General features: G+C 43.7%; 1 protein-coding gene across 7 annotated transcripts in view; it reads left to right on the top strand.

Moving 5' to 3' along the window:
• Nucleotides 1-26,814, top strand: part of SMARCA2 (SWI/SNF related, matrix associated, actin dependent regulator of chromatin, subfamily a, member 2) — a 179,874-nt gene that overhangs the window by 41,598 nt on the left and 111,462 nt on the right. For all 7 annotated transcript variants that reach the window (XM_053907776.1, XM_053907771.1, XM_053907774.1 and 4 more), the window contains exons 7-16: nt 72-245; nt 1,762-1,935; nt 4,276-4,446; nt 13,147-13,200; nt 16,142-16,272; nt 16,750-16,807; nt 18,987-19,087; nt 20,904-21,051; nt 24,844-25,007; nt 26,361-26,427. In XM_053907776.1, the coding sequence (XP_053763751.1) occupies nt 72-245; nt 1,762-1,935; nt 4,276-4,446; nt 13,147-13,200; nt 16,142-16,272; nt 16,750-16,807; nt 18,987-19,087; nt 20,904-21,051; nt 24,844-25,007; nt 26,361-26,427 (1,242 nt within the window). The remainder of the gene's footprint in view (nt 1-71; nt 246-1,761; nt 1,936-4,275; nt 4,447-13,146; nt 13,201-16,141; nt 16,273-16,749; nt 16,808-18,986; nt 19,088-20,903; nt 21,052-24,843; nt 25,008-26,360; nt 26,428-26,814) is intronic.

Raw genomic sequence — 26,814 nt, 5'->3', positions numbered from 1 at the left:
TGTCCAGGAGCCAGGCCTCTGTTTGGGGAAGCTCTCCCAACGGCTCCCCGCTCCCCCCTTGACCTTGACAGCTGAGACAAGAGGTGGTGGCCTGCATGCGACGAGACACAACCCTGGAGACGGCCCTCAACTCCAAAGCATACAAACGGAGCAAGCGCCAGACCCTGAGGGAGGCCCGCATGACGGAGAAACTGGAGAAGCAGCAGAAGATTGAGCAGGAAAGGAAGCGTCGACAGAAGCACCAGGTATTGGGGGCTGGACTGTGTGGTCCTACATTGACGGACACGCCTGACTGAGCCCTCAGGTGGACTCAGAAGGACTGAGACATGTACTGGCGAGGGCGGTGGGGACAAACCATGAGAACAGAAAGGTCCCTTGCAACTCCCGTGTTCCAGCCGCCCCATGGGAGACAGGCCAGGCTGGGGAAGCGGGTGGCCCGTCCATGGCACTGTGAGGGGATCAGTGGAGGACCCTGCTTTCTGAATTCCAGGCAGCTGTCTTCTGCATAATCCCACGGCCAGCTGCCACCCGGATGGCCTGGAAAAGAAATGAAGAGAGCAAAACAGTTTTTGGTTTCTTTTTTTTTAATTTCTTATTTATTTTTTGAGAGCGAGACACAGAGTGTGAGTGGGGGAGGGGCAGACAGAGAGGGAGACACAGAATCCGAAGCAGGCTCCAGGCTCTGAGCTGTCAACACAGAGCCCGATGCGGGGCTCGAACCTACAAACTGGGAGATCATGACCAGAGCCGAAGTCTGAGGCTTAAATGACGAGCCACCCAGGCTCCCCAAAACAGTTATTTTTATAACGAATGTAAATACAGCCTCCTGGGCTTTTCTGGGGCCCCGTTGGAGGTTTCATAGGGGCAGATTTAAAAAAAAATTTTTTTTAGCGTTTATTTATTTTTGAGAGAGAGTGAAAGAGCGCAAGCCAAGGAGGGGTAGAGAGAGGGGGAAACACAAAATGCGAAGCAGGCTCCAGGCTCTGAGCTGCCGCATAAAGCCCGGCGTGGGGCTCACATCTCACAAACCGTGAAATCATGACCTGAGCTGAAGTCGGACACTTAACCAACTGAGCCATCCAGGCACCCAGGGGCAGATATTTTAAAATGTTCCTTCCTAGGGGGTTGGAAATATTTTTGATGCAGGATTTGATTTTGCATTAGAAGCCCTATCAGTTGTGTTTGTTTTCTGGTGCTCGATTTAATGCCCCAGCTTCGTTTCATTTGGAAAAAAAAAAAGTTAGATATTCATTGGTACACGTGTCTCCTCCTCTCCTCCTGTATTTCAAAAGTAGATCTGAATTATGGGCGGCAATTTTCGTGGCTCCTCATCTTATTTCAAGGCACGGTTCTAAGGCGTTTAAGTTAGAGCAGAAGAGGCATGACTTTTATAACCTGGTTCTCACTGAAAATACCCTCCTCCCTCGGGTTTATTTGAGGGTGATGTGCTTTACATTTCATCACTGCTGTTTTGCATGCTTCTGCCAATCCTTGATCCTGCCATTTTCATGGGGCCGAATTTTTTGAGGCCTGAGAGGTTTTGCTTCCACACACTGGTGCCCAAACAAACTTTGAGAGCCTTTTTCACCAGCCCCATAGCCCACAGCTCAGCTGCCAGGAGACATCCCAGGGCACCTGTCTCCCAGAAGATTCTAATCGTCCACTCTCATGAAGCCAGAGTGTGTGCTTTCTTGGGCTACGCTGAAACCTCATGGGAAATAGACTTTGAATATCCTTTTCTCCTCTCTTTGGATCCTGTAGGAGTACCTGAACAGTATTTTGCAGCATGCAAAAGATTTTAAGGAATACCATCGGTCTGTGGCCGGGAAGATCCAGAAGCTGTCCAAAGCAGTGGCAACTTGGCACGCCAACACGGAAAGAGAGCAGAAAAAAGAGACAGAGCGTATCGAAAAGGAGAGAATGCGAAGACTGATGGTAAGGGGCTCGCTCGCCTGCAGGGGCCCCGGGAAATGGGGGTCCTCACAGGCACCCGTATTGAGAATGGTAAATATGCTATAGCAGGGAGTGAGTAAAAGCGGCTTCTCAAACATGTTAACATGCTCCTTTGAACCTCGTATGGATGGAGTAGGAACATCTTCTCTTTCCTGGACAGCACATACAACGAATCCAGGACCACGGCTGATGAGTCGAGTACTTGCCTGTCCTGGGGCAGCATTGCTGTTCAGATTATAGCTTCTCACATAAAGGCGGGTCGTACAGCTTTCAGGAGTTGTATTTAACAACCAGATCGTCCTTTGTAAAATTTTGCGTCTTTGAGACTCATGATACAGGTTGCTTTGCATGAATGTGTCATGAAGTTATATCTTGGACTCGAAGAAGGTCTGTTTTTTGAAGCCTCTGGTGTTATCCTTTTTTTTTTTTTTAATGATAGAAATTTCTCCCTAGCAGTATAAAAAGTGATTTTTAAGTTAATTTTGAAATGTTGCGTTTTTGGTTATAGCTGTGTTATTGTCAAAGGCTACCCACGGGTCATTGCATTTATGCTATTATTTTTTAATGGATATATAAATACAGAAGGGATTGGTTTACATCATTGACCTGGGTGTTTGGTTTTATTGACCACTTATTTTTGGAATTGGACCTCGGAGCGCACCATGGAATTTTAAAAGTGTGTGTGATCTATAATTATATGAGACCTGCAAATTGTACCTGGGACATAATGCCTGAGAATAGGATGGAGATAAAATCATTAGCCTTGGCCCATAATTACGAACCTGGAAAATTCCAAGTGACAAGGCCTTTCTTGGTGTTATTATGGTTTGAATTTTTTTCCCCACTAATTTTGTGGATTCCAGAGACTAAACACCATGTTTTAAAGAGCCCTGTTTCCAGGTATTACTAAACCTTAGATCTCCTCCAACCTCCCTCTGCTTTTTCGGGAAGGAGATGACTGTCCACGAGATTTCTAACTAGCCAAGGAGTCTGCTTTATAGTAATTTGAGCAGTAAGCGGTCAAAATTTGTCTGATTCAACTGGAGTGAAACTATATTAGAACTTCAGTAACAGATTGGTTTGACACTAATGATTAGGCATTTGCAAATCATTAATTTTTGCAATTAAATGATGGAATATACAGATAACAGGGAAACTGCAGTTTTTATCACTCTTTCTTCAAGTGAGATCAACCATAACCAAAAGCAATTAGAGTTATAATAGCATTTGAGGTTCACACTCATCCACGGGGCAGACAGCAGCTAGACTGGGTTATAAAACGGCTGTCACTCGGGCACATGCTGGAGTGGTGCCCCTGGACCAAAGATCCCCAGCTTTTCCACAGAGTGGAAGATTTTGTGGTATGTCCCTTTTTATCCTGCGCATCACATGAGGAAAATATTTTGAGCTGTCCTTTTTATTGGGATGCATAAAAGAGATTTCTCTTGAAATGGCCCAGAGTACATCAGAGTTTTTATTGCATTTAACCTCATAATGTTGCTTAATGGGAGGTAGAGGTGGAAATTACTGTACCTGTTTTATTACCCAGCAGTATCAGACTCCAGGTGCTAAATGACTCGCCTCTAGTCACGTAGGCCCGTTGCGCCGTGCCTGTCAGTGACAAAACTCCCCCGAATTTGACTTTTCCTATCAGCCGCGGTGTTTGTGATGCTTTTACGTATATGAAGTTATACTTACTACACTTAGAGTCCATTGGAGTCTTTGCCATTAGAAATACTTACTGAACTATTTCTGAATGAAGAGATCTTATGTCTGGAATTTGCTTCAGGACACTCTAGCTTGGGACTGGGGAGAGAACTTGAGGGAAGGGTAGCCGTGAAAAGGGAGTCCTCGCGAGTTAATTCCTGTTGCTTGGTGTTGGTGATATGAGAGATTATACTCTCCTCTCTGCTTTCACTTGTTTTTGAAAATTTCCAGAATACAAAGTTAAGGATACACTTTGGATGACGGATTCTCAAATTTTATCTGTGTGTGTGTGTGTGTGTGTGTGTTTGTTTGTGCGCGCGCACAAAGAACCTTAGAAGAGCAAAGAGCTGACTTTGAGGACTTGCTCGCACCACATAAGTAGTGTGGTTCGGTGTCCTGACTGCTACGAGCCCGCGTGTCCTGGGACGCAGGCATGGCGCCCCCAAGCGCACCCCAGACCCGGATTGTGCGCCATAACTCGCGCAGTGTGGATCCTTAGGTTGCCCGCACTCACCACCGGTCAGAGTTCAGACCATGAGGGGGGCGGATGAGCGGCAGATGGAGTCGTCTGCCAATCTTTATGGCGCCCTGACCGTGTTCTTCTTTCCTTAATAGGCTGAAGATGAAGAGGGCTACAGAAAACTGATTGATCAAAAGAAAGACAGGCGTTTAGCTTACCTTTTACAGCAGACTGATGAGTATGTGGCCAACCTGACCAACCTGGTTTGGGAGCACAAGCAAGCCCAGGCCGCCAAAGAGAAGAAGAAGAGGAGGAAGAGGAAGAAGGTGAGCGCCCTAGTGAGTCAGAGGAGAGGAGTGTATGGTCAGGAGCCAGTCCAGGGCCCTTTAATACATTCTCCTGGGGCACCTGGGTGGCTCATTCGGTTAAGCATCCGACTTTGGCTCAGGTCGTGATCATGGGTTCGAGCCCCGAGTTGGGCTCTGTACTGGCAACCCAGAGCCTGGAGTCCGCTTCAGATTCTGTGTTTCCCTCGCTCTCTGCCCCTCCCCTGCCCATGCTATGTCTCTCTCTGTCTCTTAAAAATAAAAGAACTTAAAAATATATATATATATATATGCATATATACATGTATGTATATATACATATATACGTGTATATATATGTGTGTGTGTGTGTATATATATATGTGTGTGTGTGTGTGTGTATATATATATATATATATATATATATATATATATATTTACTCGTTACTGCCCTAGTGGAAGACTCAGATATTTGAATTGCAGAAAATGCTTATCCAAAACAGGCACGGTGTCAAAGAGGTGATGAGGCACACCAGACCACAGGTCGGAGATGAGGGTGTAGCCAGTAGGATGTTCCAAACTGTAACGGTTCTGTCCATACTTTCACGGTCCCGTACAGTGTTGAAATATCAAGTGTATACGGTCAGTAAAAAAGGGAAAGATGTGAGGGCACAGAAGTATTTGCCTAAGTTTAATGCCAGTGTGGTAGGGTGATGAAAATTAAGAAGGAATGCAGAGTACAGATGGAAAGAGCCTGAGAAAGATGTTAAGAGATGGCCTTGGGGTACTTTCGAAACAGATTTCAGTCTGTTTGTTTGAACGGGAGACAGTGTCAAAGTGGTTCCTTCATTCAGTTCAGCTGCCCTGGTGTCACAGGAAGGTGAGTGTCTAAGGCAGGGTTTTAGGTTATTACAGAGAACAGTAAATAGTTTTATGTACAATATAACCTAATTATATTGCACAGAAAGTGAAGAGTAAGATTTAGAATTTCTGCCCTGCAGATATTGTATCTTGATTCAAGGGCAACCTGCCAGTGTAGACCTGTGAATACAGATCCTCTCTGAATCCTGAGTGGTCTGGTGATTTGCTTCTTGGTTCATGTTTTGTTTTCACGGCACACCCTGATTGGCCTGGGCACACACACCAGCAAGAAACAGGAAGTCTCGGCCAGGGCTGTGAGGATTGAAGATTGGTGCCATTTAATCATTTATTCTGTGCACTGAATAATTGAACGCAATGTTTTTCAAAAAATAATTAATTTCATGGCTCCTGAATTCCCATCCCTGCTTCATAATTAAGGAGGAGAAATAAATGATTGAGAAGGTGCCTTCTTGCACCTGACTTCTTTAGTAGAAGATAGCTTCCCGCATTGTGAAGAGTGCGCAATGACTCAGGGCTTGGATTTAGACATTTCGTCGGTGAGCGATCCCTCATTTTCTTGTCAAGGTGGCATTATAGACTCTGCAGAATGCCAGCTCCCAGTTTCTGACTTCAAAAGACGCTTTCAGAGTCAGAGAAAGGCACATGGGCAAACAGGTAGAAAGAATTCTGTAACATTCCACAAGGGGACCCCGTGAAACGGCAGTTTTCGTTTTTCCTAGTCCGGAGCTGTGTTTTGCAGAAGTGGCCAGGAAAAGGTCACTGTTGGTGTCCGTAGCAGTAAAATTCAAATTCTACTTGGTGTGTGTGTGATGTAAAAGCTGAAGGGTCCCCGAATTGAGCTTCTGGCTTATAATTAATGGATTCCTGCCATGGTATTAGATTGTTATATCATCATAGGCAAAGAAAGATCTCTAACTGAGTGATGGGGATTATGCCTTTATTTTTGTGTTAATCTGTATAGAGCGGGAACCTGTCACGCTATTTTTCACGATGCTGCCAACTTTGCATGATCTATAGATTGGCTCTCTACTTCCAAACTCTTAGCTTCAGTTTTGCTGATAGCATTTATTCTTTTCTCTTTTATCTATTTGTTTGACGAGTATCAACTGAAGCTAGGCAGCGGGCTACACGTTGGGGGAGAAAGAAGGCGATGGCCAGGAGAAGCACACGTGCCTTCTCAGTTCCATCAGAGAGCGAGAGGCAGGTAGACATTAATCAAATATGCAACCAGGTACATAATGATAAACCACGATGAATGCGGAAAAGGAAGCCCCAGGAGTCAAATTGGGGGCGGGGACAGGTTTCCTGGCAAAAGAATAATGGATACCAAAGCAACTCCCTCCTGTCTGCCTGGTGGAAATCTCTGGGTGGCTCTGGCTGGTTATCTCGCACGATTGAATGTGCAGAACCATTAGTTGATCATCAGCCCTCTGCCTCCTTCCCGGTGCTCTGTCAGGATCCCCAGCATTTGAGCACACCCTGCCCTCAGCAGGACTGGGGAGGACCTGCTGTATTTCCTTCCGGGGCCATCTTGCTGGGACAAATGGGATAATGGAGGAAACAAAGAAACCAGGCTCCTTCCTGAAACCTGTCTCTTTCCTGGGGCTTTGAGACTTCTTTCAAAGCAAGTTACACAATTGCCGATGCACCTTTATTCAAGTGCAAAGCAAATGGATGCTTTCAAAAGCTGATTATTTGACAGTTTGGATTATCTGCAGTTCTTCTTCCCTCCATTAGAGTGAATGATTGAGATGGCTCCTTCCAGCTTCTCTGCTGGGGAGGAAGGCTGTGTCCTGAAGCTTAAAAGTTCCGCACTGACCCTTTGAGAAAGCATTTTCCCACAGAACAGTATTATGCTGTACCTGTCTGCAGTTGGTTTGTTCGTTTGTTTGTTTTTAATGAAGTAAGGCATCAATAAGCCTTTATTTTGAGAAAGCCTTCTTTACCCAGTGGACCAAGAACATTGTGCTATAGCAACAGGTATAGGACCACTCGGCTACAGCTGACTGTATCTACGCTCCTGTAGATGAGTGTGGTTGACCTTGTAACTTAAATGGAAAGGGATCGATTTTGTTTTTTAATTGCCCCAATGTAACAGAGAAGTTCTCTCTCTTTCTGGTGGAGTTTATTGTGTTTCCTTGCTGTTGGTAAACAGGAGAGTGGGTTTTCTTTAACCTGCCTTGACCATGTTTGCTTCTCTCTTCTCACCATTAGAGCTGCTGCTGTGACGTATAACATTTATAAATCATTCTGGAGCTTCTCGCTGTGGGTCTGGTCTTCCGTGAATGCCCTTGAGGTGGAGGAATAGGAAACGAAATACATGTATCTACCTAGGTGTTAGAGGAGGCATAATTTGTAAAGTATGGAAATATCTAATTATGTGAAACCAGTCTTTGCAGTGTGACAAGATTAATGTACTCTGATGTGCACTCTGCATGACCTTGAGGTCTCTGTCCCCTGCCATGATCGTTCTCTTAACATCTGCTGGGTGACTACAAGGTATAAAAGGGCATGGGGCTACATAAGGCCACCAGGGTGTGTACAAGTAGGATTGAGCATACTAGAGTAGAAAATTGAGCCACTGTCTAATAAATCACATTAGTCTGCAGACTTTTAAATTTCGTACAAATTTGCTTTCATTCCCTTATAGAGTATTTCATTAAAAGACCTATTACCTCGTGCTTCAGTCTCTGGATCTGTAAGAAGGTGATAGGATTACATGGTAAAGTGTATCTAAAGCATTTAGTGGGGCCCCGGGCAGCTCAGTTGGCCGAGTGTCCGACTCTTGATTTCTGTTCAGATCATGATCTCAGAGTTTGTGAGATTGAACCCTGTGTTGGGCTCTGCCCTGACAGCACAGAGCCTGCTTGGGATTCTCTGTCTCTTTCTCTCTCTTTCTCCGTCTCTCCCTCTCTTTCTGCCCCTCCCCTGTTCTCTCTCTCTCTCTCTGTCTCAAAATAAATAAGTAAACTTAAAAAAAAGCATTTAGAGTATACCCTAGCACAGAGTAAGTGCTCAGTTAGTATTAATTATTTTATGAAACAATTTTGCGGTATAAATGTAGGATAGTAATTGTTGAAATGTGGTTATAGTTGTTTTTTTTTTTTAAATAAAATCTTCTCTTTCCCCATGCTGTGTGTTCTCTGTGATATCGAGAGAATAAATGGCTACTTTATGTATGTATGTATGTATGTATGTATGTATTTTAGTTAGGAGCAATTAGGTAAGATGTCTTTTGGGACAGTGACAGGTTCTTTGCCTGTTGAGGCATGTAGTAGGAAGTGAAGATTTATTCTTTGTGGTGGACCCTGCCTATCTCTCTCTCCCTAGCTCCTACAAAGAGAATTTTTTAATCATAAAGCCTCTAATTTACGGTGGTTCCTGGTGGTAATAAGGTGGCCCTTGCAGGGCTTTAGAGTTCTTCCTTCAGCTGTGGTCAGGAGCCCATGCCAGCCATCCCCGACCTCCCTCACCCAACCTACTGTCAAGACACGTGGTCATTTCACAGGCTCAGCTTCCCGAGCTGTTGACTTCAGGCCAAAAATAAATATTTAATTCCCTCTTCCAAAGTCTTTTGATGGCGTGTATACCAACAGAACTACACCCTTGCTATTAATTTGTGACATTTCTTGGAAACTCAAGATGCTAATAAGAACCGTCCAAATCCCATGGGGCACTGTTGGGTCAAGTACCTTTTCCATCGTAGTGTTCAGTTTTCCTTCCAGAAGTTCTTTAATTCTCTTTCTCAGAAGACACTGTTAGGAGTAAATCTCAGGACCGTGACATATTGGAGGGGGAGTGTTTCTGGCACAGCATACCACATTGGTCAGTATGGTAAGAGGAAATGTGTTTTCATCCTTTTTAGATATCAACAAATCAGAAAAACCTGTTGGTATAGTTTTTGGTGAAAAGAGGCATCAGATGCAAAAGTATAGTAATATTGTTGAGACACTTGTTTTAAATTCAAGCCGCTCTCCACTTCTTCTCAATTCTTCTGTCTCTCCTGTTTCTCCCCCCTCCCCCCAAGATGATGATGTACCCCCACGAGGACAATTTCACAGGTCAAAGGAAAGTTCTAAGAAATTCTGGGCATCTGAGTGTAGGGACTGTGGTCAAGGTAGGTGAATGCAATGCCAGCGTGATTAGATTAATTTGATTAGCTCAGTATCAAAATGGGTGAAAACTGAAGTTTGGATCAGAGTCCTGCTGAACTGGATTGACCAGTTACTTGAGTCAAAAATGTTGGAGTTGGTTTTCTCTGCAGAGTACAAGCACAGTAATGTGCAGTTGCCTGTTCATTTGATATTCTTGGGTATTTTTTATTGCTTGATCACCTATCTTAATGCTCAAAGGTCCACTTAAATGACAGTAAAAATAACCCAAGTGGTTTCTGAAAGCTTAGGTTTCCGCTGAAACAGAATGAGTCTGTACGATGCCAACGCTCTTGAATGTTGTTTTAGCATAGTGTAACAACACCTGCTGGGGGATAAAATGCATTCGCTTCATCATACAAATTGTAAAATTGTGAAATATTTGGTAGAACACCGTTTCTTTACAGATCGAGGCCGTCCGTGGCCTGTGTTGGGGTAGTGATGTGAAGGAAGTGCCCCGCTGAAGTTTATTTTCCGAGGTGCAGGCTTACACAGGATTTTCACATGTAGGGATTCCTTGGCCTCTTTGCGCCCATTGCCAGTTATCTCACATAGCTTTTGCAAGGAAAACAGGTATTAGTGCACACAGCTTGGTGAACATTCCTAAGTGGAATTTCTAAATTGCCATTGGCCTTGGGCATTGGGAAGCCACACTGTTTTTAGTTGTGAGTAATTTGTTCCGTATCCCCTTCCATCACTAGGTGAATTACACTCCTTCCTCCCTCCAGCAAGCATAATTTGTCCCCAACGTTTTGCAGGTTGGAAGAAGCCAAGACAGGGTCCTTTTAGTCCTGATTAATGGATGAACTACAGTGTTGTAGTTTTTTTTGTAGTTTTTTTGTAGGATTGTTTTGTTTTGTTTTTAATCGATGGAGAAAAAAAAAGCTCAGGCATCAGCTGGTAATGTAGGATGTGTTTGTAATCATGTGATGGAGATAACTGTATATGAAGGTTCCTCAACTGGTGGGAGACCATGGTAGCACCAAGAGCAATCTGTTTGGAGTTAACATTGAACCAAGAAAAGGGATGTTTTGTGGGATTATTTATTTACTTATTTATTTTTGTGGGGGGTGGGTGGCCAAGATAAAGCACCAGTGTCATGGGAGATCCAGAGATCATCAAACTGAAAGAATCCAAAGCATGATGGGAGAATGTGTTGTCTCTTGCCATAGAGTAGACTGCCACCTGGCTTCCACCTTGTGTAATAGCAGCAGGATTGGGTATAAATTCAGGGCGTGCCAGTTCTGTGAGGAATTGCGTGTGTGTTCTTAACTAATTTTATGGTTTGCAAATACATTGGCATGTAATTACAATAATGATTCATTGAGTGTGTGCTAAGTGGATGCTTCTTTATTATTATTATTTTTGGTGCTTCCCTTCCTTCCTTCCTTCCTTCCTTCCTTCCTTCCTTCCTTCCTTCCTTCCTTCTTTTACCAAATATTTACTTACTCCTTTTACGTGCCAAGACCCCTTGTCAGTGTGGGGATATACGTGTGACAAAACAAACAGAAATCCCTGAATTCATGGGATGAACCTTATGAAGCAGTTTCAGGCAGTGCTATAACCAGTCTCACAGACATAAAGGAATAGTCTTCAGACAGTCATTGAAACTTGTGCGTTGTGGAGGTTGATGCTAGGAGTATATATGTATATAACAGTATATAATGGAACACTGGATTGTACGTACTGAAATAGCGAGCCTTTCCTGCCTCAGCCCCATGAGGGAGGGACTGTTACTGTCCCTTTTTTACAGAAGAGGGAAGCACGACGGAGATTTGCTCAAGATCACATAGCTCAGATCTCTTGTTCTTAGTGACAGAGCTGGGGATTCAAATACTGGTGGTCTAATCCCAGAACCAAATTTTTTAAATCTAATCTTACATTGCCTCTTGAATTCGATATTATTTTTAAAATGAGTTTAGAGGATTTAAAATAAAGGACGGGCCTGATTGTGAGGCAGTTTTTAGATAACACTCTAGCTAGTCAAAGCATATTCATAGAAGAGTATCCTTTAGAATGGTTTTGATTCTATTATTTACGGTCCTTCAAGCTTTTTAATGTACTATTCATTGAAATGGTGATCCAGTTCCACTCGCTAGATATTGGAAATTGGCTTATTCATTGTCTCATTTGATTTTCTTTGTTGGCCAAATTTGTAGCTTATTTCTGATTTGTATGGAAAGAATGGTGGGATTAATTGACTTTCTCCCATTAATTAAAACAGTCGCCTGAGTGTAGTGCCCGAGAATTCCAAAATTGGAACTCTTAGGGGCTGGTCACATGGGTGGTTTCTTTTCTGGGCTTTTCTGCCATTGTTCTCTATATCCTTCGCCAAGATATAGAGCCTGGTGTCTTTTTTGACGCTCATCACTCCTTTGGAGTGTAAATGTTTTTCATGTTGGGGCGGCATACATAGAATATTAAATTCTTGGGAAATCGTAACCAAAGGGAATATTTATTTCCTGCTCTTTGGTAGAAGCACTGCAATTTTTTTTTCATGCCCTTTGCTTTGGCATGCATATGTACATGTATTCCTTGTAAGACAATTTTGAAAGAACTTCCCCAAAATTTCAAACGTTTATGGGATCTGCATTTCTTCAGTATGGACAAAGGGTTGGATTTTGAACATTGCCTCTCAAAGCTGTTTTGTCAAGAGACAATTGAGTTATTTTCATGGAAAGCAAAAATGTATTATATAATCAATGCCTTAAGTAAACAGAGTAGAGTTAATATCGATTCTGTATCATTATATATATTTTTAATTAACTAAAGAGCCCAGGGGAGGAAAGCTCATTTTCTTAAATGTCTTGATAAAGGAAATGACTAAAGTTGTTTTTTGGTTTTTTTTCCTCACACACGAAGAGTATAGCTTTCCAGCAATAACTTTCAAATAAGGATTCTGAAAAGGTGATGGAAAAGATTTCCCTTGTCAAAGAGGTTGTTATAAATGTAAGAAATTTGAGACTCTTCTGTGTTTATTGCAGATGAGACTCTCTCGGGTATGCCCCAAATGTGACATAATCCTCGCTTTTCATTTAGGCTGTCTTTGAGGCACATGGAGGTTAATGGACTAAGATATTGAAATATTTAAGAAATGGCAGGTGACGGAATTTGTCATGAGATCACAGTATCTGTATCACATTTGCTCCTAGTACCCACCATAGAAATACTGTGTATTATGAAAAGCCGATTAGGTTGAATGGAAAACATCCAGAGAGCTCACAGGATTGTTGTACAATTCTGTGTTTTTATGACCCAAGAGCGGTTCCGAGTTTATTCGTGATGGACGTTTTTAGAAACCTTGCCAAGGAATGTGGAGCCAGTTACATCAGGATTTGTCTTCCCAGTGCCAAACAGGGGAAGGACATTCCACGTGCTGACCTCAGCCCTGATGTTCTCATACCTTCAGCATTTTGGGTCCTGGAAGACTCGACCCACAAATCTTTGGTGTGTGCCAGCCTTGAATCATATGTGGCTTTCAGTAACTCCCCGCAAGTTGCCCGTGAAAGACACACCTTGTCTCAGACAGCGAAGAGAAATACAAATGAAAGGCATTAACACGTAAGCTTTGTTGGATGATGATGAGTGGCGATGAAGTGCTTTTTTATACCACAGCATTGCCACAAAGTTCTTCTTGTAACCTTCTTCTTGATTCACGTACACCTGACATCTTGACCTTGCTTTGCAGAAGGCCGAAGAGATTGCCGAGGGTGGAGAGTCTGCCCTGGGACCAGACGGAGAGGTAAGGCGTTTTGCACCCATTTCTGCTCTGTTCTGCTCCGTGAGTCCCCACCATGCCCTACGGCACCATTTTCTGTGAATACCAACGTTATTTTTACTCAGCTATTCATTTCTAAGTAAAAATAGTAGTACATTAGCATAGTTGAAAATTAGAATAGCATAAAAGGGATATACTGGAAAGGCATCTTCCGTCTCAGACGAAGTTTCTTGTGTACCTTCTGGAATCTTCTGTGTACCTATATGTTTATGAATGTATAGCATGTGTGTAAGACCTTAAGTGATTGTATAATTGCATTTCCCCAGTAAATGATACAGAAACATAAAATATGACCCAGTTTCCTTAGTGTATTACTAATTTGAAATTATGAAACTCCATAAACAATTTACATATTTGGTTAACTTATTTTTTGACATTGCGTGTAGGTTTATGATAGGGCTTCTATGTGTGGAGTCATCAGCACATTCCTAAATGTTATTTCCTAGGATTTTGAAAATTCTCCTGAATCATGAGAACACAATTACTTATTTATTGGACTTTTTTTTCTCCGAAATCTCAAAGTTCTCTGCCAGTGATTCACATGAGGAGGTATACGTACCGCTCTCCACAGCCGAATGGGAGGGAGTATGTTTCAAACTGTCTTCTCTCATGGATTCTGATAAACCTGCTTGGGGAACCCTTCTAGAATCACTGTACATGGGAGGCGTACTCTGAATGTGAACATCCTGGATCCAGAGAAAAAGGTTGAAACCACTATTCTGCGCAGAAACTTCTTGAACAGTAAATGTGGCTTAACCACTGTAATCTATCACAGGGAAGAAAGGATGGGGTTAAGAGTCTAACGTGTAAGGCCCTCTCAGTGGGCCATTCTAGGGGAAGAATACCATATATTGGAGCACTTAGAAACCACTCTGATTTGTAATAGCCCCCAGCCTTACCTGAGCATGCCTCACAAGGGTCTGTAACTAACAAGCACACAGGGAGAGATTTAACGTGTTAGCGGGACAATGCTCTTACCTCTTATCATCTCTTGGGAAAATTAGCCACTGCTCTTGGGCTTGTGACATGCACCTTTTTTTTTCTTTTAATCTCGACACATGTGCATTCTGTTTGCTCAAGTTGGCAAAGTGGACATCTTGCTCAGTTTGTTTTGAAATCATGTTCTTACACTCTGCTGTGCTCATTCAGTGCTTTTTGCCAAAGATTTAATTCCAGCTACGGTGATTCCCAATTTTCTTTGAGGCATGACATAAGAATGAAAAAGCTATATTATAATAGTTCAAGGTAACGTAAGCTGACTTTTCCGAGGGAGGCGATAGCGACTGGTAGGTCTTGATCACATGGGTGTGTAGATGACCTTTCACATTAAAGAGAAAGAAACGTCGTGCGTGCAAAGTAATGGTGTTCACATGCATCGCTTTAGCACACATAAAAGAAAAACAAAAAAGACAGTTTGGAGTAATCCTTTTCTTTTTTTAAAGCTTATTTTGGTTGATAATCATAACATATTGTTTTTTATTCTTACAGTGTTTTCTTAAAGGAGAAGGGAGAAAGAACTTTTTTTTTCTGGTCATTTTTAAAAAAATTTTTTTAAATGTTTATTTTCGAGAGAGACAGAACACACGTGGGGGAGGGGCAGAGAGAGAGGGAGACACAGAATCCAAAGCAGGCTCCAGGCTTTGAGCTGTCAGCACAGAACCCAACGCGGGGCTCAAACCCACAAACCGTGAGATCCTGACCTGAGCCAAAGTCGGAGGCTCAACCAACTGAGCCACCCAGGCGCCCCTCTGGTCATTTATTATAAAGATACGTAAGATAAGCTACTGTATACTGTTTTTCCTACCATTTATATTTAATTTCAATTAAGAACAATTTAGGAAAAATCCTTTGGAATTGATAAGTTCTCTAAATATTGAATTTTATTACCTTTAAGGAGATAGATAACTTGAGGACTCCTAAAACATCAAGCATTTCCAAACCAACAACGTCTGGCCTGGGGGTCTGCTCCTAGAGGTGACGTCACCCTGTAATGAGTTGCACGCATTTGCATAGGATTACTCCATTTTCACGCCTCTTAAAAAAATTTGTTCTCTGAAGTAGGTTGAATGCAGCCTCTGCAATTTCATTTTTTTCTCCTAATGTTCTGAGCAAGCCATTTTTCATTGAGAGCCTAATAATGAACTTCAGCTCAGTCTTGGCCCGTTCGCCAGGTTTCAGATGAGCAGAGCTTTTTGCTTTAAAATCCTACTCCTAGCACCCATGGCTGCATTAGATGCCAGGCCATTTGGTTCTGCAGAAGCTTAGACTGGCCCCTCATGAGGTGACAGTACCTTTCTCTGTTCCTGTTTTCTCAGAAACCATGACTTTGCAATAGTTGTTATCTGGGGAAGTATTATTTGGGGGTTGAGGGTTCTGAGTTGCAAATGGCAAAAATCAACCCTGCCAGATTTAAGTGAGAAGAGAATATGTTAATGGGATATTGGGTAATTCATTGGATCTCCAAGAAAGCCCGGAGAACATGCCTCAAGGCTACAGCCAGCGTTGAGCTGAACAGCTCGACAACGAGACCTATGGCTGACGCTGGGAGTCGGGCAGGAGCTCCACAAGGCCACTTGCTGTGCTCTGCCCTCCCTCCAGCATGCCTGTTTCTGCCGGCTTCCCCAGCCTTCTGGGTCCCTATACAGAGCCTTGGTGAGTGCGTCCGGTGGATGGAGCTGAGGTCTTGTGCTGGTAGCCTTGCTGTAAGAGAGGCTGGTGTTTTCAGCTTCTTCAGTAGGAGGTGGTATTCCACTTCCTGCCAGGATTCCATAGGTGGTGAACTTTCCATTCACAGAAAAAGGGTTCAGATGCTGGGCAGCCAAAAGGCTGAGAAATGCCCAGCACAGAATTGGGAGGCTGTGTGAACACCAAGCGGTGATGTGTATTTTTTTTTTCTCCTTTCTAGCCCATAGATGAAAGCAGTCAGATGAGTGACCTCCCTGTCAAAGTGACTCACACAGAAACTGGCAAGGTCCTGTTTGGACCAGAAGCACCCAAAGCAAGTCAGCTGGACGCCTGGTTGGAGATGAATCCTGGGTATGGCCTAAAAGCAGAAATACTGGGGGAGGGGGCACCTGGGAGGCTCAGTCAGTTGAGCGTCCAACTTCAGCTCAGGTCATGATCTCAGAGTTCGTGAGTTTGAGCCCCGCATCAAGCTGTCTACTGTCAGCACAGAGCCTGCTTCAGATCCTCTGTCCCCCTCTCTCTGCCCCTCCTGCGTGCTCTCTCCCTCTCTCTCTCTCTCTCTCTCAAAATAAATTGAAGCAAGCAAACAAATAAAAAAGCCAAAAAAACAATAAAGCAGAAGTACTGGCCTCCTTTGACTTCTTAGAGTTTTGTGCTCCTTTTACAATCTTAGAACTAAAACAGCATGACCTTTACCGATCTGGTTAAAATTATTTCACCTGCATCTGTCATTTGTGCATAGAACATGCTAGTTAGGTCACGGGTGTACATATTGTCTTATAGTTTAAAAAACTAAGCCCCCTCTCGTTCCCACTCCTTTTCCTGTAGTTACGAAGTCGCCCCCCGATCCGACAGCGAAGAGAGTGATTCTGATTACGAGGAGGAGGTATGTAGTCACCTGTGTTTAGAGTGTATGGGTTTGAAAATTAATGGGGGAGGCACCCGTGTCTGTCGGTCGCGTCTTCCTCCAGTGTTGGCCTTTGGGGGACGCCTGGGGCTGAGGGATGAGCCAAAGCCGTGATGGCACAATCCCCACGGTACAGTGACCTCTCGGGGGCTCGTGGCCAATGGGGAAATTTGGTGAATTCTAAATTTATATGAATCCAAGAAAACAGAAGCTGACATTATGTTGGAGGGGACAGAACGGTCTTTTGGGGAGAATTGGAGATGGTTTCCTTTGGGAAGGCAGCGCCTTGCCTTACCTGGTTTGCACTGAGACTTAGTCACCTAAAGGTTTCTGCAGTCCTGTAAGCCTTAGAGTGTATTTGCAGTCAAACACCTGGAGACTTAGACGAAAGGGCAACATGGGCTTGTTTGAATGAGGTTATTGACCCTCTTGGTTTCTCTTTAAACATGATTCTGGTTTGAATTCCTTGGATATACCCATGACCCAAGGAGAAGCATGTTTCTCAGTCTCTTGGAGGGAGCAGTCAGGACATCTAGAGCCTGAGATGGTAATTTTGGACACTTTTAACAGAACTTAAGAAATAATAGTAAAGGTTTTTTTTTTTTTTTTTAGACCAACTGCGAAATGCTTAATAATTACAAATAGGAGGGTTAAAAGAAGACTTTTATCTCCTTTATGAGAGCATTGTTATTGAGTGGTCATTAATTCTGTTTGCCAGCCTTGGAAGAATGTTAGTTCAGAAAGTGCTGTGGCATAGATCCACAGACTGGGTCATATAGCTCACCAGAGTTTTAAGACAATTGTCATTTTCTTCTGTTTTGTGGCCCCCCCCCCCATTTTTTCCCCAAAGGAATCTACCATGAACACTTGTTAACTTTTACAAAGAGGAAAAAATAATAAAAGTTATGTTGAGGAAAAATAATAAAAGTTATGTTAAAAAAAAAAGAAGCACCCCATTAAACTGCTTTAGGTTGCATGCTATTTATTTCTTATAGGCCACTTTTGTTCCAAGGCCTTTGAAGCTTACAAAATCAATTTTAAAAATGTTTCTTGTTTACTCGGATGAGTGTGTCCATAAGTGACCCATTGGAAGCATCTTGTTATTGACTAAGAGAACCAGGGAGGGACAGAGATGAGATACAGTAGGCTGCTGAACCCCCAGCTATCAGCCCAAGACTGACCCCTGCAGACAGCTCTAGGCAGCCGGGAATAGAGTGAACTCTGACCCAGGGGTCTAGAAACCCTGAGTCCTCATCTTGGGTCTCCCACTCATGGCGAGTCATGTTCCCCTCAAAGAACTTCATCCCTTGCCTGGAAAACGAAAGACCTGTACTGCCTCCTCACTGGACCCCCAGCATCTCAATGATCTGTTGTCCTAGGTTTGATTGTCTGTGTTAACATCATGTTAACATGATGATATGAACATATGTCAGTTCATATGTTTTCATGCAGGAGTTGTGGGAAAGCATTATTCTCTTGAAACCTGCTTTTAAAGAATTTCTCCTGGACTATCTAAAGGGCTGAGCCTTCAACACCAGTGGTTGATAGTGCACATAATGGCTACATAGCAAAGCTTTCAAACACATCAGCAGATCATAGTACACAGTTGAGAGGTGGAGATAGTGAGTCCTTTGCCAAGTTATTGACAGTTTTAATCTAAATTCAGAAATATGTGATAGGAAGTAGTCACAGAAGGCAGTGTGTTCACAAGCTCCAGCCCCTCTACCTTGAATGCATGGGGGACGACTGGCATTATCAGAGAGCATTTTTATGAGAAGGATCATAGCAAGCCTCTAAAGTCTGGCTTTGGAGAGGAGGCTCTAGAATGTTTCTAAGTGAGAGAAGATACGGTCTGCAGGACTCTGATAACCAAACAATGATAAATACCCATCTGCCATGACTTTTCCATATTCATTCTTGGGAGTGAGTGTTCTAAGGGATCCTCAGAGGGTTTCTCTTATTCTCTTATTCAATGATTTAAACAGAAATGGAATGGCGTATTGCCTGGTTCAGGTAAGTATTACATTTACTTCCTCCCTTAATTGTGTTTCCTCTGTCTGTGAAGTTGAGTACCACCCAGTCGCTTTTCAGAAAATGCCTACCGTCGAGGTTCCCTCACGAAAGTGGACTCTTTCCTGTGTCTTTGTTCCCTCCCCAGGATGAAGAAGAGGAGTCCAGTCGGCAGGACACGGAAGAGAAAATACTTCTGGATCCAAACAGTGAAGAGGTTTCTGAGAAGGATGCCAAGCAGATCATTGAGTGTGTATCGCTCAGTTTTCTCCCTTGTCAGTGTGTTTCAGGAGGATTGTGCTTTATGGATTTTCTTGTAGAAAATTTTGTCTAAGGAAGGAGGCCGACCGACCTTACGCCCACACCCCACGTGAAACGAATGTGGCGACTGAGGTCACCCACCGAGCTTTGGGGGCTCATCTCCTTCCTTCCTCCCAAATCCCCATCTGCAGCTCAGCATCACTCCTGGGCTTCTCCCCGACCTTGGCCTTCGGTGCCAGGACTGAACTGATCAGTCCGGCCCTACTAGCTGGCTGCTCGGCTGCTCTTCCCACCTTGACACTCACCCTGAGCCCGCCCCCCCCACCCTGTGAGAAATGCCATTCCCTCCTAGTCCCCGTTAACCCCCGTCCTGCCCAGTCTCCGCAGCACCCCAGGACCCCTCAGCGCCCTCTTCTCCCGGTGTTCAATTGCTGGCTCCATTCTTCACCCCAGCCATCCTCTGTGTCGGCACTTTGCTTGTGTAGCTCTAATATTAAGAGAAATCTTGGAGGAAATAATGTGCAAAATACAACATTTAAAAAATTTTTTTTAATATTTATTTTATTTTTGAGAGAGAGAGAGAGAGAGACAGAGTGAGAGTGAGGGAGGTGCAGAGAGAGCAGGAGACACAGAATCCAAAACAGGCTCCAGGCTCTGAATTGTTAGCACAGAGCCTGATGCGGGGCTCAACCCATGAACCATGAGATGACCTGAGCCAAAGTCAGACGCTTAACCAACCGAGCCACCCAGGTGCCCCGCAAAATACAACATTTATTTATTTATTTGTTTGTTTATTTGTTTATTTATTTATTATTTAAACATTTATTCATTTTTTGAGAGACAGAGAAGAGAGCACAGCAGGGGAGGGGCAGAGAGAGGGGGAGACACAGAATCCGAAGCAGGCTCCAGGCTCTGAGCTGTCAGCACAGAGCCCGATGCGGGGCTTGAACTCATGAAATGAGAGATCATGACCTGAGCCGAGGTCAGACGCTTAGCTGACTGAGCCACCCAGGCGCCCTGCAAAATACAACATTTTAAAGTGATGAGGTTTCGGGGCACCTGGGTGGCTCATTCGGTTGAGCATTCGACTCTTGGTTTTGGCTGAGGTCGTGTTCTGATGGCTTCATGGGTTTGAGGCCCGCATCAGGCTGTGTGCTGACAGCCTGCTTGGGATTCTCTCTCTCCCTGCCTCTGCCCCTCCCCCATGCGCACTGTCTCTGTCTCCCTCGAAATAAATAAATATAAATTTTATTAAAAAACAAATAAATAATAAAAGGGATGAGTTTTAAAGGAAACACCCAGAAATAGGAAATAGGCCCCACATTAGGAAACTTTGTTTTCTCAGTTTGCCATTCCTCCTTTACCAAAGGTCTAGAACCCCACCCCCACCTTTGATGGTCCTCACTGCTTGTGGAATAAAATACCAGCTGGTTAACAAGACATAGGAAGCTGAAACCGGCCTGTCTTTCCTATCCCTTTGCTCCCTCTCTCAGCTGCTGGGCAAGCTCATGCTCGTATCGGTCATTTGAGGTCAAGCGGGCCTGCACGCAGACCCGGATTCCACTACTGTTTATGTGGCCCAGACAAATGAATTAACCTCTGTGAGCCTACAGCTCCCCACAAGCGTAAAATGGGGATGGACAGTACTCAGTCTACCTTGCTAATTCTGTGAGGGTTACAGATCGTGTATTTGAACTAGAAGACAGGAAGTAGGTGATCGATACACCGTACTCACTGCAGCTATTTTAGGCTCCCCATTCAGGCACCAAATTACCTGAGGATGATTCTCCACTCTCTGTCCCAGGACAGCGAAGCAAGACGTGGATGATGAGTACAGCATGCAGTACAGTGCCAGGGGCTCCCAGTCCTACTACACAGTGGCCCATGCCATCTCAGAGAGGGTGGAGAAGCAGTCCGCCCTCCTCATCAACGGGACCCTGAAGCATTATCAGGTAATGGGTGTGGTCTGTGCCCTCCTGGCAAGTCACAGTCTTGTACCTAATTTTCGTCGGAGTGGGTCTTGCACAGGCGCGTGTCAATTGCTTAAGAAGTTTGGTGATGGGGAGGCATTTGGGGTCCCATTGTTAAGATGATTCTCTTCCGTGGTGCCTCCCATTTTTGTTTCAGAGCACTTCCATTTTGCCACCTGACTAGGGCATACCCATTTTCTCTTCCATGATTTTCGGATGAATTGCGTCTTAAGAAATATGGGCTTTAACATTTGGAACGGTTTTCTTGTGGGTCTCTGCACAATGGGAAACCCAGCCACATTCTGTATGTAAAGGAACATCTGTGCCTCGTCTTGAAGTAAATGAAACATTTTTTTCAAAACTTGCAGTGGTGGCTAGAGTTTAATGCCATGGATTCAGCTTCTGGGAGCCACTGTCTACTATATTTATGCTTTTTTTTAAGACACCATAAAATGGGGAGCTCTGGTGAAAAGTATACTGTAAACATAACAGACGTTGCATTTGACCTGTTGGAATAAGGTCAGCTCCTGTCTTCTACCTCCTGCCACTTTGGTGTTTCCCAAAGTGTGTTCCTTGGAACATTTGTCTCAGGAGATGTACCTTAAAAAGAAAAAAAAATGTTCTGTGGTCAAATAAATATGGGCAATACTATCAGCTGTAAGTAGGATTATTGCATAATTTAATATCGCAAATTTGGATGCTTAGGAGCGTGTATAGAAGCCCTTCCTATAAATACCAGGCATAACCCAGGACTATCCTGAGCCAAGCAGACATATGGGCACCTTGGAAGTGACCCTCCTGGTAAGCCCTGCTGTGCAGGAGCGCATTCACGACTCTGCAAAAATAAACGTGTGACCTATGATTGCACATCAGCATCCTGCAGTGAAATAACTTTAACTTCCTAATCCCCAGATTTCTTTGACCACCAAATTTTATGTTGATATCCCCTATTAACATGCTATAAAATTAGTGTCTTTTGGAATATACCTCAGGAAATTTTGGTTTAAGTTGTCAGACTTCTTGGACTCGGCTCCTGTAAACTTTTTTTTTTTTAATTTTTTAAAAAATTTATTTATTTTCAAAAGAGAGAGAGCCCTAGTGGGGGAGGGGCAGAGAGAGCAAGAGAGAGAGAGAGAGGGAGCGACACAGAATCTGAAGCAGGCTCCAGGCTCTGAGCTCTCAGCAGAAAGCCCGATGAAGGGCTCCAACCCACGAACCATGAGATCATGACCTGAGCTGAAGCCAGACACTTAACCAACTGAACCACCCAGGCACCCCTCCCCTAAACTCTTAATACTGGGCACTGTGCTTGCTGCCATTGTGGGGGGTGAAGGTTGCATTGCCCATTGCCATAGTCCCCTTCTCGATTTGAATTAAGGTGCCAGCAGTCTGTACCCACTGCTGCTTTTGCATCACCGGTTCAAGTATCAACCTGATGTAAAAGGTGAATTAGTGATATTGTGAGAATAGTTTTGACCTTGGGGATGCTCTGAAAATCTCCCCAGCAGGAGCCCCTGGAGCACACTTGGAGAACCACTGTTCTGGCTGTAGTAAGGTCATGGTTTCTCCAAAGACCATGCTATTTTCACGAGGTTCCGAGTTGTTTTCATCGTACTTGGCATAGATGTCAACTCAGTTTGTTCTAGTAAACTGTTGTCGGTCTGCACGGAGAAGATGCATACCTTGGAATATTCATAAATCAGTGTTAATGCCACACTGATTTCCTCCCGCCATCCAACACCTTTCTAATCCTCTGACATCACAGTCCTTTCACACCTGTCTCCCCGGTTTCCGGTTGTGCGTTTTATGCCCCTCCTCCTCTCCAGGCCACTGTAGATTTCCTGAGCATGCGCATCAGACCCCTTCCAGGTTTTCGCTCCACGGAGTTGCTTCTCACAAAGCTGCGGCTCAGCGCCTTCCTGGATCTCTGTCCACGCGTTAGCTTTCTGTCACCTTGCTCCTTGGCACATTTTTTTGTGTCATTAATAGTTCTGTAACCCTGGCACTGTGGATGGGGGTAGTGGGGAGGCTCTCCTGCTGCTTCCTGGGAAAGCCGCACAAGTGTGCTTCACTGCCCGAACCCTCCAGTTCTGCGGTCTAGGGAAATCCAAATCCCTTCCTACAGTTTCATGACTTTCTAGTCTCCTGTGCTGCCCACTCGTGCTCCTGTTTTATCTAGGTTGAACGCAGATGCAAAATTCAGCCCCTTTGCCAGTTTTCGTTAAAAAAAAAAAAAAATCCACTAAACCACTGTTCAAATGCTTTTGGCGTTTAGTTGACTTTCCAAAAGGTCTGGTGGTCTCAGGGTCCTCTTGCAGTCATGCAACCCCTCCCACCCGCCACTGTGGTGGCCACTCATTTCCCCTCTTGCCTTCTCTATCTTTGCCCATGCCCTCAGAGCCCTCCCTGTTTCTCCCACCTCCTGGTGTTGCTGTCCTGCAAAATCCTGTAGGATGATTGGGCGTTTTGCATGGTACAAGGTAGCCCAAGTGGCCTATGGAGGTATTTCTGCAGACCTGCTCGATACAATTGCATATATGTGCTAGTACCGTTTTAAGTAAGTTTATAGTATTTATATGTATGCCACATACTTTCAAGCACTTCTTAGACCATGTGTATGTGTGAATGCCTTTTGTCTTCTCTTGGACTGGAAACTTCTGAAGGGAGGCATGCATCCTCCACACCCCTCATCTGTCTTCTCTGCCTCGGTGCATGGTCCTTTGCACAGAACAGTCACTTAATAACGAACGAAAATCATTGAATTACTCGCTTTGTTCTTACATAAAATAAATTAAAAGGACCATTTCCCTAAGTATAACTTCATCAGCAAGCTAAGTTGGTTTCAGCAGATATGCGTATTTATGTATTTGTATATTTATACACATTTACTTCTGTGTATCATCTAGGTGAATAGTTCTATGTATTATGTAACATGTAAGTAAATGTATATCATGTAAATAAATACATTAAATTGCTTCTACCATTGAAATCCAACATGTGTGGGATGGTAGTGGTATTGGTGGTTGGGGGAAGGAAGTGGAGCAGTTCCGTATTTTCACCCAAGCTTTCTTGTAGTTAACACAGGAACCCCAAAGCCGCATCTCTGGTGCAGAGCTCTTGTACTTGAAAAATCTGTGGGACCTGTTTGCAGGTAGTCAGCTTCCAGTGCGCTGCCCATGGGGGGCACCCACATTGCAAAGTGGTGCCTGGGAGCTTTTTCTCCACCAGGAAATGTGCTCCTGTGGACCCAGCAGCGCGCCCCTGGCTCCCCGGTCACCCTGCTTCCTCCCGGAGGGGATCCCGCCCCGGGGGAGTCTCTACGTTGCCAAGAAGGCTGTTTCTAATGATCTCTGATCTGTGTGCCAAACCTGCCTTCTGGTTTGTTTGTCTCTAATCCTCACATTGGCTTTTTGTTCTTGGAGTGGTTGGAATGGATTTTAGTTTGGGTTTTCTTCATTTATAATCACTGTGGAATGTCATATACTGTGAAATGCTAAGTAGGGATGAGCAGGAAAGCTGCTTAAAATCCCACCAGTATGCTGCAGCCCGTCATTTCTAAATCTGATTAACACTTAGCACCTGCCAAGCAGCCGGAATGATTACAGGCTCATATTTTAAATTCTTTTTGTGTTGGTGCTTCCCCCCACTTGCCTACTGTGGGAAATGCAACCTACGGCACCGAGGAGTTAAGAAGTCACAGCCTCACTTGAGTTGTATTAGTATTAATTACCTGTGCAGATCTTGGATAATTGAAGCAATTACTCTTCATTTCAGCTCCAGGGCCTGGAATGGATGGTTTCCCTGTATAATAACAATTTGAACGGGATCTTAGCTGATGAAATGGGGCTAGGAAAGACCATACAGACCATTGCCCTCATCACTTATCTGATGGAGCACAAAAGACTCAATGGCCCCTATCTCATCATTGTTCCCCTTTCGTAAGTAAAGTCATTTATTTCGCACTATCTTTCCCTAGGTTGTAGATTGCCCTCTTAGTAGCTCATCTTTGTTTTTTCGTTTAAGACAGAATTTTAGCAGGTCGTGGGATTACCAAGAGCATCTAATCTGGATTTAGGTTTTCACTGCCCACCCTCCCCCCCCCCCCAACCCCCTAGCCTCTTTGAATGGCTGTTTAAACACAGGACAAAGTGATTTTATCAGCCATTAGCCCTGTAGTCTACACAGCCTGCACAGGGCACAGTTAGATCTTATTCATTGTGACACCTTAAGTGACTCCCGAGGTGGAAAGGCTTGGACATATTTTTTTTTTAAGATTTCTTTGATAGCTTTCCCTTGTCCCATTTCCAAAAGGTTGCAGAAATTCAAAAAGTATGTCTTATTCAACCTGCCTTCGCTGTATCTTGTAAAGCAGAAGCTAAATCACAGTCGTAACTGAATTTTGCATTAAACTGCCTTTGGTACATGCAGGTTAATTTCAGCCATCAGGACGGGTCTTGCTGTTCTCCATTCAGTTCCCAGAGCCTGGCCCACTGTGCGTCTCCTTGGAGGTCTTTGACTCTTCTGAGAGAAGGAATACCTGTTCAGAAGAGCCCCCCTTCCAGAGTGGGGTCTCTGGCTGTGGGTGTTAGATTACAGTTTTAGTCCCTGAGATCTTTGTCGATCCCAGTGTTGGTACAGTCTTGGACCTTGAGAAAAAAAGGATTCTGGTTTAGCCTTTGCAAATTCGGTCCAAACGAGGACTATTTATTTGCAAGCCTTCTGAATCTGCATTATTCAAATCCGTGGTATTTAGACATCCTTTGTATTATATCTACGTTTCAAGTATATATTTTGCTCTTTACCTATATTGTTCATGTTCGGACTCCTATATTACGGTGATGTTTTCAGGGATTTAAAAAAAAAAAAGGGCATTCAATGCTTTTCCCCTTACTCTATCTTCACATATTTATTTAATGTTTTCATGTGCTTTTTAAAATTTCTTTTTCCTGACTCAACTTTTCTGTGCACTTACATGGCTGCTTCTAAAGAGTCCCCACATCACTCTGGCAATTGCTAAGGTTTTTCTTCCCCCTCTATGTTTATGCATTAATTTTTTTTTTTCCTTACGAGATTTCTTAGGAACTCACACACACACTTGTCATGCTTTGGGGCGTCTTATTCTCCACTTATCTCTTATTTCCACACCTTTAAAAGATATACTTAGTTGAGATAATTTATAGTCTCTAGCCCCTTTCAAGGTGAGGCCTGAGCATGAATAAGAACATCTTTTTAACCACTGATTTTTCATACAAATGTCTTTTTCTCTGAATGTTTTCTTTTTTGTTCCATAGGACTCTGTCTAACTGGACATATGAATTTGACAAATGGGCTCCTTCTGTGGTGAAAATTTCTTACAAGGTTTGGAATGCTGTATTTATATATAAATGTGGAGAAGCAAAAAATAGACCCTATTTTTTTTTCTTCGTTCCATATGCACATCTGTGAACTGTATTTGGTTGTAAAGTTTTGTCATGTACATCATGTACCAAACAGTGTGAGTTAATCATCCCAAGAAGATTACTGTAATAAACCATAATTACTTTCAGATAGTGAAATGCAGAAGAAAATTGTTAATTATCATATTGCGAGGTTTCTGATGAGAGTAATACAAATGACAAATATCGCGCATTCCGCGTGCCTCTATGCCCACGGTTCCCGCAAAGTTCGCAATTACCCGGGCACTTGGGCTGCCTGCTGCACGGTCCCATAGAAATGAAGCATTCCACCAGGGCAGCAGGGTCTCTG

Source organism: Panthera pardus, unplaced genomic scaffold, assembly GCF_024362965.1.
Source record: "Panthera pardus isolate Hobbes unplaced genomic scaffold, ASM2436296v1 HiC_scaffold_20, whole genome shotgun sequence".
In the NCBI taxonomy this organism is placed as follows: Eukaryota; Metazoa; Chordata; class Mammalia; order Carnivora; family Felidae; genus Panthera; species Panthera pardus.
Note: the sequence above shows the minus strand (reverse complement) of the source record. Positions and strands in the feature narration are given on the sequence as shown.